The sequence below is a fragment of the Triturus cristatus genome, chromosome 4_2, assembly GCF_964204655.1.
Source record: "Triturus cristatus chromosome 4_2, aTriCri1.1, whole genome shotgun sequence".
In the NCBI taxonomy this organism is placed as follows: domain Eukaryota; kingdom Metazoa; phylum Chordata; class Amphibia; order Caudata; family Salamandridae; genus Triturus; species Triturus cristatus.
Genome location: NC_140586.1, coordinates 758,404,998 through 758,421,131, shown reverse-complemented (window position 1 = coordinate 758,421,131; position 16,134 = coordinate 758,404,998). Strand labels below are relative to the sequence as shown.

General features: G+C 44.1%; 1 protein-coding gene across 2 annotated transcripts in view; it reads right to left on the bottom strand.

Annotated features, from left to right (window-relative positions):
• The window catches only part of BEND5 (BEN domain containing 5), a 125,788-nt gene extending 119,487 nt beyond the window's left edge, over nucleotides 1–6,301 (bottom strand). The window contains exon 1 of one of the 2 annotated variants that reach the window (XM_085602662.1): nucleotides 6,011–6,301. In XM_085602662.1, the coding sequence (XP_085458788.1) occupies nucleotides 6,011–6,215 (205 nt within the window). In that variant the 5' untranslated portion in view covers nucleotides 6,216–6,301. The remainder of the gene's footprint in view (nucleotides 1–6,010) is intronic. The other variant, XM_085602661.1, reaches the window with a different exon arrangement.
• Nucleotides 6,302–16,134: the final 9,833 nt, after the last annotated feature.

Genomic DNA, 16,134 nt, shown 5'->3' with positions numbered 1-16,134 from the left:
AATCGCCCTCACAGCTGCCTAAAATGTGGCAGCCCTCATGCTGACTTTGCCCACCAGACGTGGAATTGTCCTAAGATTGGAGACTTTGGGGGCCATATTTAGGTTCATTTCCCAGATAGCGCACTTGGAGATAGATCCCACTCACGAGGTCGCTCTGGTGGGCTATGTATACAACATGCCAAAGAACCTACGCAAATGTATCGCTCTGGCACTTTTACAGGCTAAGCGTGAGATTGCTCTTAAGTGAGGCAGCAGACCCCCCCCTACGACTAGTGCTTGGCTATCGAGCCTTACTTTCTGCAACACAAATTGTGAACTCTATGCCACGATGCAGCCACCTACCTCCCGGCCAAAAGATATATGGGGTCCACTTAGATTCACCCTCTCCCACATTGCAACCAACAGGAATAGTCCCGACCATGGTGGGCTGAAATAGAGGGTGTAAAATAGATCATTGAACAGACTTCCGGTAACACAATGTGGTCACAGACATGGTTGCTCAAGACATGGTTGAGTGTGAGGGGAAAATCATAATGCAATTAGAAATGTAGATGTTCCATAACTAGCCGTTTTCAATCCTTGACTATATATGTGCACAATGACATAATGCAGATATGTCAATAGTGATTGATTCGTTAATGCAGTGAATTATTAAAGCCAGACTATGTATATGTCAGAAAAATGATAAATAGTTTTTTTTTAAAGTAACTCACAAACCAGTGTATCAATACTTGCTGAAATGCTGTGGAGACCGCTGAAGCACTGCAGGTAAAAGGAGACACCTCACAGGAGCTATTATGTGGTACACCGATTATGGATATTCAGTGTCCCACTCTTTTCATAAGCTGTCAAGAATGATCTTCCTTTGCTAATGCAGGATTGCCTACCACCTGTCAGTCTCTGCAAGATTCCCGTGACCTGATCCATCTGCTCTCTCAATCTCTACGTTCTTTGGGGTCAAATGCACAAAATGAGTGCAGGGATTCCACAGCACTGACATGCTGATGTGAGCCTAGGTGTGCGTCTACTATATGGAGTGCTACAGCTGCTTGCTCTGAATCAGACAGCTGTAGTCTAGGGGTGAGTTCTTGCAGAAGAGCATAAGTCCATATGCTGGGACGAGCATGGCCTTCTGGACCTGCAGCAATGCAGAAGCCTTCTCAGCACCACCAGCCTGGGGCTTCAGCTGTGCCCTGCTCCCTGGTCCCAAACAGAGATCTTGATCATCTACATTTCTGTCCATTTCTCATCCAAAGGAACCCATCTCTTAATGTCTAAGGAGGGCTGAGATGACAGGCTCTAGCTTTCTCAGACCGGTATTTTGAATGCATAGACGTCTGTTTATGGCTTTTGCATTGAGACACTGATACACAGAAGTTTAGGTGGCAGTGCACTAAATTCTGACTTTGGAACAGAGTCTTGGACTGTATTTGAAGTGTGAATCCCAAGTACATACCTACTGTCCGCACAATGTAATGACACGACCTGCTTGCTATTCTGGAGGGTGCAACATATAGGACAGGAGACTGTTAAGCCAAGTAAGAATTAGTCAATTGTCAGCCTTGTAACTGAAAGGGTTGGAAGGGAGTCAATTTACTACCCAAGATCCATTACATATCTAACTTAAAATGCCTCAGAATTGCTGTACCATAACGAAAATATGTGTGCCATAATTCTCACAAATAAAAACGAAAAAAAGGTTGGGCTTGGCTGAGTGTGTGCAAAGACATTTGCTTAAATCAGAGCTCTGGTCTACTGGCTGTACCATCCTGCATAATCCTCTGTTCTCCCATGAAAATGATCCCAAATACTAACACTGCTTCAAACTGGGCCAGTGCTAGGTCACATGGTGCAAACAGCGTCAGATAAGGGCGGCAACATCCTCATTGGAGCAGATAGGGAATGGTGAGGATGCCACAGCTGTTCAGGCAAAAGAGGCTTACGAAACAGGCATCCGACTGACTCAGGACCCTTGGTCAGCAATCCACACAAAAAAACTGTAAGACTTTCAAAGGTGTGTGAGGCTCAGGCTAGTGATTCAGAGGCATGTGCTCCACAATCAGAAAACAACGTCGGAGGCTTAGATGGCAATTGTGGGAATGAAACAAAATTGTGGCCCACTAGTGAAAGTGCTAGATCCCTGACCATTGCCGAGTATGGATGCAGCTCGGTCCATACACAAATCTAAAAACGGACGCCTTGGACTGTGGTCTGTTCCCCTCTCTTGGGAAGATAGAACTATGAAACAAGATCCTCTACCTGCTCGAATTACAATAAGACAACTCCTGGATTGGTAATGACTGCTCGAGCATGATGTAAACACAACTTCATGGGGGAAGCCCAGTAATTGCCTCCAACTCCTAGAGTGCTCTCATCAGGAAGAAGTTACTACGATACTACGGCTTGGCCATCACCATTCATTGCACAGTTTCAGTTAAAGGTGGCTGGGAACTCTTCTGAGGGTTGCTACGATACAGGACTGCCTTCAGTCTATAGCTATGATTCGAAGTGCTCACTCTAAATACTCTAACGGTTGTAGCATTTCACTAGCCAGAGGAGAGTGAACAATGAACCAAGACTGGACGTTTGTAAAAGGGTTTGCAGGACTTTCCCACAAATAGGGAATAGGCACATGAATAAGGACGAAGCAACTCTACCCAAGGGATCATGTAGTTCTTCGATCTCAAGGTGCATTGTGGGTCCCGGTACTCAAGTAATCAGATATGTAACTGAAGAGAACCTCTCTTCTAATCATAGATGAAAGCAGGGAGAAGGGAGCAAGACAGTGCCCGACAAACAACCTACACAGATATGCATTTGCATGGTGCTCCCAAGATGACAGGCCTAGAAAGGAGAACACCGGAGTCGAACATCAGCCTCAAACTGGGTCAGTTCTAGACTCCAAACTTTAGGGTGATCTTACTAGTGATAAACACTAAAAGAACCCTGGGATACAAATTAAGTTTCATGACTATCAATATTAATCTCCTGCAAATTAATATTAGGAAGAAAGAGTGAGAGTGAGGGGAACAAACATGGTTATCCCATAATCAGGGCATGACTGATGTAGAACATCTTTCAAATTAAATTATAATGCTCTTGAAAGATACACAATACTTGTTCAAAAGAACAGAAGATGAGTACTGTCAATCCCATAGGAAAAAAGTGTTTATTTTGTGGAGTAACCTGAACAGGCTCACAATACAGAATTGTTAATTGAACACTGGACTGAAACCGTAAGGGCTCGCTGCCTTTTTTAGGTTTCGCCTGCACAGTGCTTGTGCTGCGCTTTTGGAACCTACTGAATTTAATAAAAATCTTCAAAGTGGCGTACAACCGGCCCTTCCTTTTCATTTGTTTGAGTGGTTGCCACTTACTTTTCCTCCGTTTCTTTTGGTTGTAGCATACTATTTCCTATTGTTCTTCGTGCCTTCTTATCAGTGTCCTGCTTCACCGTCTGCTTGAACTTCTTCGTGACTGTGCTGCTGTGCTTCTAATTTAACGTTTCTTTTATTTGGTGCAAGTTCTTCGCATACTTTTATATTTGTAGGTACAGAAAGATTAAGCAATTTGCTTACAGGATGTTGAGCCAATGTCAAGATTCGAACCTGGTTTCCCAGCTTTACAGTTGGCAGCTCTGGCCGCAAAGACACTACCTCTCTCCATACCTTGCTTTCTTCTGCTGTCTGAATGGAGGGTGCTTTAAGCAAATCAAGCAGAAGTGTAGCAAGGATGTCATATGCCCTAAATAGCCTCCGTTCAACTGCATCATAGGATGCCATTCATTTCAGTGGATTTGCACATTCCCAAACCAATTGCCTAACAAGTGAACATTATTTTATTTTCAATTACTCTAAGGCGTTTATAACATCTATCCCCAAACAAGACTTCTACAATGGATTCTACAAGGGCTACAGCTGGCAACTTTTATATCTTGAAACCAACTTGGAGCTTTGGCAACATGTGAATTTGGGAAACTGAGTTACAGCTTAGTCCCCTTTCAAAATGCACTTTGTGTGAGCAGCATCCATCAACAAGGCTTTCTCTTCTAGCTTCCCCTGTCGTCTTTCCTTCCTCATAGTTGGTACTTGCACTCTTCTCACCCTGACCACTCCATGACCTCTGCTCCTTCCAAGATGTAACTCAGCCTTTTGGCAGATTTGCTTTCAGCAGCGGCAGGATATTGCTGCTAGTCCTAAATAAGGCTGCTTTACACCTTAATTATGCAGCGCTCCTTCAAACCAAATCACCCCTTTTTCAAACTGTTTACTGTTTATCCAATCCACCAGAGCTATTACACAGTGCTAAAAACCAAAATATATCGCTGCAAAACGCCACAAGTAGCCTGCTGCTGTTTAAAAATACACAATTTACAGCCTGCAGCAAGTGGTTTGATTACACCACATTTTCTGTGGTTTGTCATGTGATGGAGGGATAATTGTTATGCCCTTATAATTATTTAAATTCTCATGCTTGCAATTTAGTAAAATGGACTATGCACTTTCCATAAGCACCAGTAACATTACACATTCATTTTGTTGTAGGCACAGGGAGATTAAATGATTTGCACTTAATCACAGAATATTGAGCCAACACCAAGACTTGAACCGTGGTCCCTAGGTCTGAACTCAGCAGCTCTGGCTGCTACACCACATCCTCTTCTTTTTAGTGTGTTTTCTGGGACATAGCCAAGAGCACGGAATTCCCTCCAGAAGCTCACTTTGTCTCTTCCCTTGTGATGCTTATTTGCATTTCCTAACAAGCACTCCTTACAAGTCCATCTGAAGGCCTTCTTTCTCTTCCCTGTGTCTTGGAGCCTCTTCCCGGGTCACACCTTTTTGCTTCCCGTTTTATTTATTTCTGTGTCCACAGATACAGCTCTTATATTTTTGACATAATTCTCCCCCCTTTCAATAAACTAATCTCTGGGTCTTTTAAATCGTTTCCCTTCAGACTATAGGGATGAACATTAGGTTTTCTTTGCAGAGGCACACAAGGGACCCCAGTTGCACGACTCACCATTTATCGCTGCGAGAGGTCTTTCCAGTCAGCCACAAGAAGCGCAGTCTCACCTAATCTCGGTCTCTGGTGGCTTCATTTGCGTTCACTCTGTGCTTATCGGGTACATGTTTTTTTTCTTTGTTCTACCCCATTTACCTAATCTCCATGCTTTATAGTACCACAAGTAACATCACAATATATTGCCTCTCAATATACAAGTCATAACACTTTAACAGAGTTTCAGTAACTTGTATCGCACAACTACTCACCAAGCTACAACCGCACAACAAAAAACTATGTTTTAATAATCGCATAGACGAAACCTATTGCATTTATTAATGGAATAATTCACAAGGGACTCTGCATGTGCAGCTATGTATTCATGTCATATATTGCCATTTATGGTGTTTAATAAATGGCTAGACAAAAAAAGGATACTATACCCTGGTTTTGGATAGTTACTGACCTCGAAATAATGCAAATACTTCAAGATTATCTGTGCCTTCTCACAACTTCAAAGTGGGGTCCTGGCTAAAACTGCATCACTACTGCAAGAATCCCTGGAGATGCAATTCCTGATGAGATGTAATCTGGTAGATATGATGAATCTCACTAGAGGCAGGCTGGAGGCCAGCCTAAATCATCTGTCCTACCTACAACTATGACTAAATTCATTACAGCTTTTGGTCTTGTGGACTCCTCCATGGCAATAACAGGCAATACTCCTTTCACTCGGGGGATCACAGGACCATGTCAAGAATAGATTATTTTATCCTGCTGAGCACAACTTTACACAATGTTGTGTTCCCAGCATAAGGAATTTCTGACCATCCTCCCCTGCTACTAGTCCTCTTTGACTGTGGAATGGTTAGAGGTGGTATGTGGAGACTAGTTGCATGGGAGTTTGGACGATGCACTTGTATGTCCAATGAGAATGTTGAAAGCGTGGTATGCAAAGTAGGTGCTACAACACCGGAGCAAAAGATTCCCAGAAGGGGCAAAAACTCACCTGCCAATGCCAGGATCTGAGCTCGTTGCAGGTTGGGCCCCATCTGCTCATTGCCGTTGCGCTCGTCCACCTTTGGGCCCCGGTAGACATCATAGATCTGCTGATCGTCAAAGTCAGTCAGGGTAAGAGGCTGAAAGTCCTGCACGCAGGAAACGGGTACAACATAGCAGACGTCATCCTCCAGAAAACGCACGAAAGCTAGCATCTCAGCTGAAGACCCTCGAGAGCGCGTTCCCGTGGTGATCGGTAATCGACTACTCTTGCCTGGCGCAGGTAACCAGCTCAGACACGAAAGACGGACAAGAGATGATCCCTGCCCGATCGCTCTTCAGCGACTTCCCCGTAGAGCCGCCATTTTTGATAGGTATACAACAACGGCAAAGCGCTGAGAGTAGCAGTAAAACCTGTTTCTACTAAACTGTTAATCGGCGTTGCAAATATTTCTCTTTAAAAAGTAGGAATTAATTAATTCTTCTTTAAAACACTGATAGTGCGGTATTTCTGAATTTATCTTACAAAAACACCGCATAATACAACATATTTTCCATTTTACAGAGAGGACTTCAAACGCATTATATTTTTTTTACTGTTCGTTGAGTACAACTAAGAACCTATTTAAATATTATGAGCTCCAAATTTGTAACACTACATTGAATATTGTTATTCAAGGGGACATGTTCATTCCATTTCTTTGTAAAGTCTTGGTTGATGTTCGAGCTAGGCATAACTAATCAAGGGAAAGCAACTCAAGTTCCAGGGGGCCGAATAACTGTCCAAATGAGATTCATTTAGACACGCCTGGTTTACTGGCAATAAAAGCAGCATTCTGGAATTTATAGGCAGGGCCACTGGAATTATGCAGCAAGGGAGGGCTACATTTTGTTGCAGGGTTCAGTAAATTATGGGGCACGAAAATGCAAATTATGCAGTATGATAAGGCTCATATTGAGATAGTATTACTTCATTATTTTGTCATTTTTACACTGCCTGGGTATTGGTTGCACCTCATTAGTACCAGTTTAACACCCAAATGCAGGAATAAGCTATAGAAACGGGACCAGTCAACCTTTGCATTGAAACTACCACTCTGCACCAACATGTGTTACTGCATTTTTAGTAACTTTTGAACCGTTTGAGGTCCAAACGTTTTCTTTTAATCTGCAGATTATGCAGCAGATGTTGGATTATGTGAAAGATGAGGCAAATCTATAATTATGCGAAAAACGCCACGGTCTCACAAACATAATTCCAGTGGCCCTGCTTATTGGTATAAATTTCACATGGTATGCATGGAAAGGGCTGCCACCAAGACCTGATAGTTTGAAAAGAACTTGTGTAAAATTGTTTGGATTCTTTTGTAGAATGACAATTATCTCTTGGTTTGCTCTAATAATCACTCTGAAACGATTTAGACAGCACTCAAATACACTTAAGCTAATATCTTTATGGGTTTGTTGTTTGAGGTTTATGCTTCTGAAATAATAATACCAGATTTATTGCTTTTCTGTCAGGCCGGTACAAAAAAGCAAAAAACAGCTGGGTGACAACGAGTTATGCCAAGTATCACCCATCAGGCGTTAGACTAACACATTTCAGTGTGGTGCTCAGCATCACCACACTGAAATGCACTGTCACTCATATGATGCATTCTGCATTATGTGTCTGCTGAAGCGCTGCCTAAAACTGAGTAGTGTGGCAGCTATCAGCGTGTCGCCCGGGGCTTTACGGTGCTCCCGCAGGCTTGGGGCGCTTGCAGCTGAGGTAAGCCATGGGCTGCTTGCTGGCAAACTCACTGCTTGGCAATAATGTATAATCTCATCATGATGACTTTCGCGGCACGGATGAGTCAGACATCCTGTTGCCTGAAGTCATGTGATTGTAGGCCACTTTCTGGTCACCCGTAGCACTGCAGGGGGACGTCACATCCTGCTGCCAGAGCGGGGAGTTACGTTTTCAGCGGCTGGCTAGTGGTTTACGCCAGCCACAATCCCCATAGTGCTTGGCTTGCAGTGCTGCTGCTGCTTGCACAGGCCCGCTGAGGCCGTAATCTATTATGGCCACCGGCCACAGGGAAAATTCAAGTAATATTGCTGAGCCAACCAACGCACTGAACCCGGGGTCCGAGTCAAGAAGACAGTACAGTGAACAACAAGTAAGTAGACCACCCACCCCTTGTGACAGTACACAGTGCATCAGAGAGGCAGTGTTTGTTTTTTACACAGCACCTAATACGGGCAGGCATTTGTTCCTAGCAATCCTATTCTGTAGGTAACGGAGCTGAGTACATGAAGATGGGGTGATTTGACAAGGATCACACAATATTTAGAAGTGGAGAGACTGACCATGATTAGAACACTGAGGTTTCCAGATTCTATGTTGGACAATTTATTCTTGGGGCAAGATCTTAGAGCTTCTCATTGCTCAAATAGGTGTAATGTCTTACATTTATGTTTCCCTAGTCTTTGTTACTTGATTTTGCGCACGAGAAAGTGTCACTCATAGTCCTTGAAATGTCACTCATAATTGCACTAAAATTATGAAAATGTCACGCATAACAATCTGGAACTTTGGCAGCTATGGACAACCATGGACTCAAATCCCAGCTTGGAAGCGCTGGTCACTGCAAAGGGCAAGACTGTCTGAATCTGTCACACATAATTCGGGTGACCAGATTTTTGAAGCCAAATACCGGCACAAGTCACTGTGCAGTCTCTGTGAGACAGCACATGCTGTCTGATAGGACTCACAGCAGAACAAATATCCACAGTGAGTTGCGTCAGAGTACGCATGAGCCTGCAACCTCAGTCTTTTATTAGCTAGATAGCTTATACTAGTTTGGACCACTGTAACTTTCAACTTGGGGTGCATGCTGTCCTGACACTACAAAAGTTCTCACTCCAATGTAAGATGCAACAGCCACTGATGCAGAAGAAGAGCTTCAGGTTGTCAGCAACATAGAAGACAGACCACAACGTAGCTACCAACATAGAAGGACTCAATTTTACTTGTGTTCGATCACGAAATAGGTAGTGTCATCCTTTAGTGACATAGCTGTGAGGTGCTTTCTTGTTCTTTGAGACACCTTAGTCAGTTATTGGCTTTTAGCCAAGAGAAATGTGCGTTCTAGGTCTAGTTGTTTTGTTTTTTCCGTTATATACAAGGGAGCAGTAATCCCACCTTGCAAAGGTCTATTGACTTAAGAAAAACAAGCCTGGCTTAAAGTGTCACACATGCAATGGGATACTTAGCAGCAACCCTTGTGTATCTTGTGTTTTTCCTTGCTCTGGTTTTCGGTCACCATTGGTAGAGCATCATGGTAAATAACCACCATTGTGAGGGTCCCAGCTCAATTGGCAAAGACAGACTGCCTGCTGTGGCTATTATAGCCCAGGTGATCATGGCAGCTGTAGTGCACGGCCAGGGACCACCTGGGTCAGCACTGGCCGGACAACCAGTCACACACAGAGTAAAAGAGACCGGTGGCCTCCTAGTCTGGGTACAACCCTCACTTAATGTTAACTGTGCCCAATCGTTATTGCATCACACGAGATTCAAGGTATATCCATCACTGGGGAGGACACATATCTTATTTCTGTATATAAGTGTTGGATTAGAGGGGGAGGCGAGGCACCTACGCTAAAACAACTTAATGCACATGGAGCAATTTGACACACATGACTCTTTAATCATTGCAGGTGACTTCAATACCCATTTCGAGCCCTTTGATAACAATTGCTACTCCCTCACTGAGGTAGAGGACTAGGAATGGGGCATCCCTTCACTAGATTTTGTGCCTGTGAGACGGTGGTCAGATGCAGCGTATCGAGTACTGGCATTCACTCTGGCCCATGACATGAGAGCATGCAATGGCCGCACATCATCTGATCCACGTGCGTCCCATACCTTCAATCGTCCTGGACAATCTAATGGGATTGACAATATATTGATCACTCTCCCACTTTGAAGTCTTGTAATAGACTTGAAAGTGGTCACCAGAAGTGATAGTGACCACAATGCCATTCGCTGCTCACTGAATGGTATATCTAACCGTGTGGTGGACGTTCCACTCTCACTCTCCTCAGATCTAAACCCAACCAATAATAGACGCAGGAAGAAATGGGCCAGAAGAGCTGTCCAACTAGCTCTTCGAGCTAAAATTAACAGGTGCCTACCAGACACCATAATGGACTTATCCAGTCCCATGCTTCTGCAGGAGAGAAACTCTGCGATTTCTTCTATGCATGGGAAGCTGTTTAATTCTTTTAGGATAATGTTTCATACAGAACCACTCTGGTGGCACACCGGTGGTAAAATCTGGTCAAACTTGGTATAATAAGGACTACAGTTCAGCAATAAAATGAGCTTTGCAAAGCCTTGGAAAACAGCAGTGAGGATCTCATTAGAGCAAAAAGAAAGCCAAACAGACTGGCTCAGGTAGAAGTTCTTAATGACTGGGATACGCAGATCTATGAAGACCTCTTTAGGCACCCTGGGCAAAATTTCAGGAGCCGATAGGGTCCCTCGCAATCATTTCTTTGGGTGATGGGGGGTAATATCCTGTGCAGCTGGAAAGCAGCAGATATCGTCCCAGTGTACAAAAAAGGGCCCAAGGGACTCTCCTCTAAACTATAGACCAATAAGTCTCATTGACGCCACCCAGGAGGTCTTTTGTAGGCAGATACTAAAAAAACTGGACCTCTGGATAGAGGAGCATCAATCATTATTGAACCTGCAAGCAAGGTTTAGAAGGCAGATAAGCACCATTGACCAGATCTCTAGGCTTCTGACTGTTTACTGGAAGACGGTTGTCCTTCAAAAGTCCCACCTATACCTGGTGTTTGTGGAGCTAAAGGCTGCCTTTAACTTGGTTCCCCGCCAAAAGCTATGGGAGGTCCTGAAGCAGAATGAGGTCCCCATGAGGTTCCCACTGATTTTCTGGATATTCTCATGCGTTTGCATTATGATACATACACCCAAGTATGTTGGGGCATTAGGGCTGAGTTAACAAAATGCATAGAGATGCACAAAGGCGTACGCCAGGGATACTTGCCCCAACATTATTTTCTCTTTATCTTAATGATGTGGTTGCCCATCTTGAGGATTGCGAGAGTGACACATCAAGAGTTGCAGGACGGAAGATGCCTCTGCTCCTTTTTGCCGATGACACCTTATTGGCGTCTAAATCCCCGGCTGGTTTACAAACCTTGGTGGATAGATTTGCAGCCTTTTGTGCTGACCGAGGGTTGGTGATAAATCATACAAAAATAAAATTCATGACCATCAAACCTTATTGATCCTATAGAGGCTCTATAATGCTTGAGGGAAACATTTTAGGTAGGGTTACTGTGTTCGATTATCTTGGAATCAAACTAACCAGGAACATGGTATGGTCCCCTCAAGTCAAGGAAAGTAGCCTGAATCTAATCCATCTTGTGTCAGCCATTTTAAGATTATACCAACCACAAAAGTGAGGAGCATTTCACCAGCCCTAAGAGTTTACAGCACAAAGGCAGACGGTTGTGATCTGTATAGGGCTGTGTTGTGGGGGTTTTCAGGATTGACCCAGTTGGGTGTAGTGGAAAACCATTTTTTAGGATCTTTGTTAAGTCTCCCCAAAAGCACATCTTTATTGCCCCTGCATTGGGACATGGGTGTCATACCCCATAACCCACAAGGCCCTGTCAATACCACTACTATATTGGCACAGGCTAAAGTACACCCAGCCCTTGAAGAGTATTATAATGTCTTCAAGGAAAGAGTGATGCTAGATAAAAGTTGCAAAATCAAGTCGGTATGCTTCGTTGAGGATTCTCGGTTTCAGTTAGACCTTGGATAAAGCTGGCCTGATAACGCCAGTACCCCACATCTCTCTAGTCTAGGGACACTGTCAAGGACACCTTCTGGGTGGGGCCAGGAGGTGAGTGATGTGAACCAAGGATCTCTCACTAGTACATTTCTTGACATTAAACTACATACTCTATTCAAACCTTTTGTTGATTATATTCGTACCCCTGTCGCTAGACATCTGTATCTTAAAGTGCGGCATGGCACTTTACCACTCCAGTCTTTCTGCTCTAAATGGAAATCTAAAGTGGACTTGAGCACCATCTGCCCAATATGTCTGCAAGCAGAAGAAATGTTGTCACACTTTTCTTTCTTCTGCCTCGGATATGAACACCCGAGGGAGAGCTGAATTCTTCCGATCTGTAGACCGCTTGGGTGCAGACAGTGCCTTATAGCGATTAGGTTGCTACGCGCAGAGACAAAAAAACTGGTTGTATGGGCGGTCGCTAAGTACCTACATTGGAGCTGGAACATCAGATCTAAAGTGCTAGGGTAATTTCTGATTCATGTGGGCTTTTATCCTACAAACTTTCTGTCAGGAATCGCCGTCAATAGCGCCTAACTGATGTCGGACTACTTGTCCCACAAGGCCTGCATAGGAAGAGGCGGAGCTTGGGTCCTTTTTAGGACGTACCGCACGGACAATCATGTGCGTAATTCTGTTTGTTTGGCTTGGCTCTGTATTATTTAATTGGAGTTGGAGATGTCGAAAGGTGGACCCCTTATTGCATCATCCGGACCCTGAGGAGTACAACCTTGAAACTTTCTTTCTAGAAGCCTTAGTATTTCACTAGTACTTATTATTCATCTACAATTTAACTTTGGGACGACTGTTAGTAAACCCCACTGTGAACTTAAGCTGCACCAAACAAATGTACCTTATTTGGGACATGTGTTATCCATGCTTTGATGTGTATACTCTAGCACCAAATGCATATGATTGCTTTGCTCCACATTAGTGGGTTTTGTACAATGCAACTTTATTTCGTGGATTAATTCTCAAAAAGCATTTCTCTTCAGACTAAGAGATCCATACATGTCCCAGTATACTGTTCTTGTAATTATTATAAATGTTACCATGGTTTTGAAAGTCTTCTTGTCTTTTGGATATTGCTTTTTACTGTGCTGGATGATTTTATGGTATTTTATATTCTCTTGATTTATTCAAATGTGCATGGAAATTTATGAAAATGTGATTACTGTTTATTGCACTCCATCTTTGTTTGTGTTGTTATGTGTGTTTTTTATGGTCTTTGTAACCAATTAAAGTATTTTGATGATGATTGCCTCCATTGCAGGTGGGTTGGGTTGCTTGTAGTACCCCCTTCCCAGACATGAGAAAACCTCTTACTACAGCCAAGTTGCCACAATGGCCCAAAGGAATGGTCCAGCTATCCTAACAGTCAATGGCATGTCTGGGGCGGGGTGGGAGACGGCCAAACACTGTTCAAACACTAAGTCATAGATGGGTTGTCAAGTGTGACATTTAAATGCTCCACGGTGAGTGACAGGTTCAATTCCTCTCACTCAGCACCAATGAGCCTTTCCAACACCTTCTGTCAACCAATGTCTGGGTGATTGGCTCAGTGCTTCATACACGGAGGCTAGTGAGCAGAGGTTGCCCAGGAATTGCAGGGGCTTTCGTGTGACACTAATGTGAGCTTCTGCAGAGTGAAATTCTGGACAGTGATGTCTTTAGAGGGAGTGTCGAGGCACCAGGGCAGCAGTGTGGAAACCGGTACGGCCCCAATACACCGGCATGTCTGGTCCCCCATACATTAAATGGCAGCTTTATCTTGGTGCCTGATTACCATTTAAGCAAGTGGCCCAATGCTAACCTATTGGACGTAAACTGAATGCAACTAATTAAGTAAATCAAAAGATTGTAGGTTTTGTTTTAGAGAAATGCTTGCCAGATTTATTTGGTAAAGTCACTTACGTAGTCATAATTAGGGGGAACAACCTTTACAACGCAACTTTTACAACGCACTACCATTACAACGAAACTGTTACAACGCAAGTGCATTGACAACGCAGGACATTACAACGCAAGTCTTTACATCGACTTGCACTAGATGGCGTGCTAACATTAAAAATAGTGTAGTTTACTAACCCAACACCTTCCCTACTGTTACGTGGACTGGAGTTGGAATAGTAAATTATACTTTTTTAATGTTAGCACTCCATCTAGTGCAAGTCGATGTAAAGACTTGCGTTGTAATGTCCTGCGTTGTCAATGCACTCGCGTTGTAAAACTTTCGTTGTAACAGCATGCGTTGTAACAGCATGCGTTGTAACGTCATACATCCCATAATTAGAGATTCAAAAGCACTGCCCACAGCAATAGCACACGGTATCCCATCCTATCATAATGCAACGTTTTCACTGTATGCATGGCGCCTTTTGCATCAGACCCTAAACCTTCCAAATTTGAATTCACCATGACTCTGCCTTGAGTCCAACATTTTTTAATGTATATATGTCCCCTTGTCAACCCTGGTGGAATCCCTTGAAGTGCAGATTTTTCTGACCTGGGACAGTAATATCTCTGCGGCCCAAGATAGATTTACTGCATGTCTGTCAGCGGTATTCCAGTAGATTTGCTGGAATAATCTCCAGTGCAACACAAGTAAACAGAAGTGCTGGTCTTTGGTTCTCCTCCCCCACTTCGGGATGGTGGGGTTTGGCCTAGCTCTGCCCCCTCTCCCCGACACCAACCACAGTGGTGCGGGACCTTAGAGTGAAGTTTGATAATAACATGTCTTTCAAACCACAGACAGAGAGTGTTGTTGGGACCTGCTTCGGCCTCCTCCGGTTCCTGAGGAAACTTTTGTTTCTGCTCCCAGCCCCTTCCCAGAGGATGGTAGTCCATGCACTTGTAGCATTTTGGCTGGACTACGCTAATGCACTATACTAGGGTCTCCCTCTGGGCCAACTTAAGAGACTCTAGTTGGTGCCGAACGCTAAAGCTCAGCTCTTTCTCAATATCTCCCAACACACCTCTATACAGGCACATCTCAAGGAACTACACTGGCTACCCATTCAAGAGAGAGTGGAGTGCAAGGGTCTAGTGTTACCCCATGGAGCTTACTATAGCCTAGGTCTCAGCTTCCTCACCAAGCGTCTCTCTCGCTATCTTCCTGCTCGTCCTTTGCATTCTGCTGAGGCAGTGGTGCCCAAAACAAGACGGAAGAGATGGGGAGGCTCTTCCTTTTTTGCGCTGGAGGCCTCTGGTTCAAATTCTCTTCTCTTTCATCTTCGTGCTACCAGGGATGTGGGCTCATTCAAGCGCAGCTTAAAGACCTCGTTATTTAAGGGTGCCTTCAAACTTTCCCATCTTGTAGTGTTAAATGGTTACAGTACCTATAACGCCGGGAAACTCTACAGAGTAGCCATGTGCTTTACAAGTGCTATATGATTTTGATTTGATTTGATAGTTTGTGCAACAGATGTGCCAATATCCATTGCAACTGATTCAACAGAAGAAGAAATACTTTTTGTAAAAAAAGAGGGAAAAAATTATCTAGGATTTTGTGTAAATTGTGTTCCAATAATTCCTCTCTGTTAGTCTCTTCAGCCTCAGGGTGTAACAATTCTAAACCATACTGTCCTCGGTGGACACAAGGAAAATAGAATGAATTCTCTGAAATGAAGGCAATTTTAAGAAATACCCAAGGGGTAAGCACCCCCCAGCCCCTCCACATCACACCATTGATGGAAGTCAGTGAAGATGTGCTCCTGAGAGAATATATATATAGCACATGCACAGTCAGAAAAGGCTTGAGTGTGGACTAAACATGAAGACTGTGTCTGCACCTAACAGTCAGGGAAGAAGCTAACGCCTTCTACTTGAGATGCTGCAGCCGTGCACGCATGAAGGGAAAGCTGCACTTGCAAGGCAAGAATGCCACTCAACAGGGCTGGATCTAATTTGGATTGACCGGTACAGCGCCCTCAGAGGAGAGAAAATTTGGTGTTTGTTGTGGCGGGGTGGAGTGGGAGAGAGGGGGGGGGGTATGCGCTGTGACGGCAAGAGGTGTGAGTAAGATAGGAGGAGGGTAGGGGCTTGATGGGGTCCTAACAATTACGCTGAGGAGCATTAAGGGCTGATCTCGAACAACAAGTGGGATGAAGGAGCTGCAGTTTGCATGACATTTATTGAGGCAGCTCCTTGATGCGCTCTTCGGGATACTGGCACCCGTGCCTGGGCCCAGCTCACCCATGACCAAGGCCGGCCATGGCAGTCAACAGAAGCCAGGAAGCAGAGTGTCAAAGTGGAG